Source organism: Orycteropus afer, unplaced genomic scaffold (genome assembly GCF_000298275.1).
Source record: "Orycteropus afer afer isolate SDZICR_OR568_19922 unplaced genomic scaffold, OryAfe1.0 scaffold00741, whole genome shotgun sequence".
Taxonomy (NCBI): Eukaryota; Metazoa; Chordata; class Mammalia; order Tubulidentata; family Orycteropodidae; genus Orycteropus; species Orycteropus afer.
Window position 1 is genome coordinate 323,410 of NW_006922328.1, and position 1,398 is coordinate 324,807.

Consider the following 1,398-nt stretch of genomic DNA (forward strand, 5'->3'; position numbering starts at 1 on the left):
CCCCTGGCGGCTGACCGCGTTCAAAAACCAGTGTCACCGTAAAACTGCTCAACAGAAACAAAGACGCGAGAAGTAAGAAAATCATAGTGAAACGTATTCTTGGTTCCTTCGGCCTTCATGAGGAAAGAGGACAGTGTCAGCGTCAGTGCCGGGTCAGGGCCGCGGGCGGCGGGCAGGCTGTTCTAAGGGTTTTGGAAGCAACGGTGGGTCTCTCCTGTCCCGGCAACACACAAGACGAAGGCTCTGCGAGGCGCCCTCGGCAGACGCACCACTGCACCTACAGGATCACGCAGCAGTTACTCTCGCCCGTCTTCTCCCGATTCCTCTGACCTGCGGACAGCAGAGAACAGCCTTCTGTCAGTGTGACAGGGAGAACCGAGTCCAGCAAGAAAGGGTTTTGTGTTTTCTTAACGCTTACATTGGCTTTTTTTAAATTAAAAAGCTGTCATAAATGTTCCTATAATTTTAGCCGGTTTCCAAAATGTCTGGTTATTTGCTGGCCAAGTTGTATTCATAAACTATAAACACTTCCTTTCCCTCGGAACGCCCAAGGACCACCAAGACCCTCTCGAATGGCTGCCTCTGTGGCTCCAGACAGACGCGTCGCCAGGGCCCAGCTTACCTTGGGAGTTTGGCTCAGGCAGCGTCTCTCGGGCCACCAAGTGCATCACTGTGGTTTTGCCAAAAGGAAGTTTCAAAGCTGTGTGAAAATGGAAAATAACCGTTACACACACGGAGACCTTCACTAACTAGATCTGAAACCCTTTGCAAATGGGCTATTCTCCTTGATAGACTGAGCTTCTGAGCAGATAGGAAATCTCCCCTACAAAACAAAATGGGGTTTACAGTAACAGACAGCCCTCACAGTTCAAATACCTGTACTCCCGGCTCTGGCCACAGGCCTGACGCCAGCCTCCACACTGTTTAAAGAAAGGACTAAGGGGAAATACATCACAGTTAATAGCAGAGACGCCGTTAGGACAGAAAGAATTATATATATTTTTTTTTTTCAAAGAACACTTTTTTTAGATGAAGAAAAAGTTTACATTGGGAGATTCCTGTTTCTAAATCTAATTACATGTCGGTCACCTGATAAAATGACTACACTGGCCAGGCTACTGTAACAGACAGAGGAGAAATGGCCGGCCAGTTTTAAATATTTATTCTCAACCTTGTGTCCTTCAACAAGAAAACAATGTTCTCAGGCAGGTCAGTCCTGCCGTTATTAAAGACCCCTGTCCTCTAAGTGAGGTTTTCAAAGATTTTTGCTCACTCATAAATTGAGAAAAAATAGTTATTATGACACACTTCAGACATAGAAACGAAACCACAACAAAGCCCCGGGTATCCACAGCCGCTGAGGCAGGCAGACACACCGAGCTTCACGGCCAATCTCCT

General features: G+C 47.1%; 1 protein-coding gene across 1 annotated transcript in view; it reads right to left on the reverse strand.

The window, feature by feature from the left end:
- Window positions 1-277: 277 nt before the first annotated feature.
- The window catches only part of UBL3 (ubiquitin like 3), a 66,949-nt gene continuing 65,828 nt past the window's right edge, over window positions 278-1,398 (reverse strand). Inside the window, exons 3-4 of the mRNA XM_007957379.1 lie at window positions 623-700; window positions 278-330 (exon numbers count right to left, since the gene is read on the reverse strand). Of these exons, the coding sequence (XP_007955570.1) occupies window positions 278-330; window positions 623-700 (131 nt within the window). The remainder of the gene's footprint in view (window positions 331-622; window positions 701-1,398) is intronic.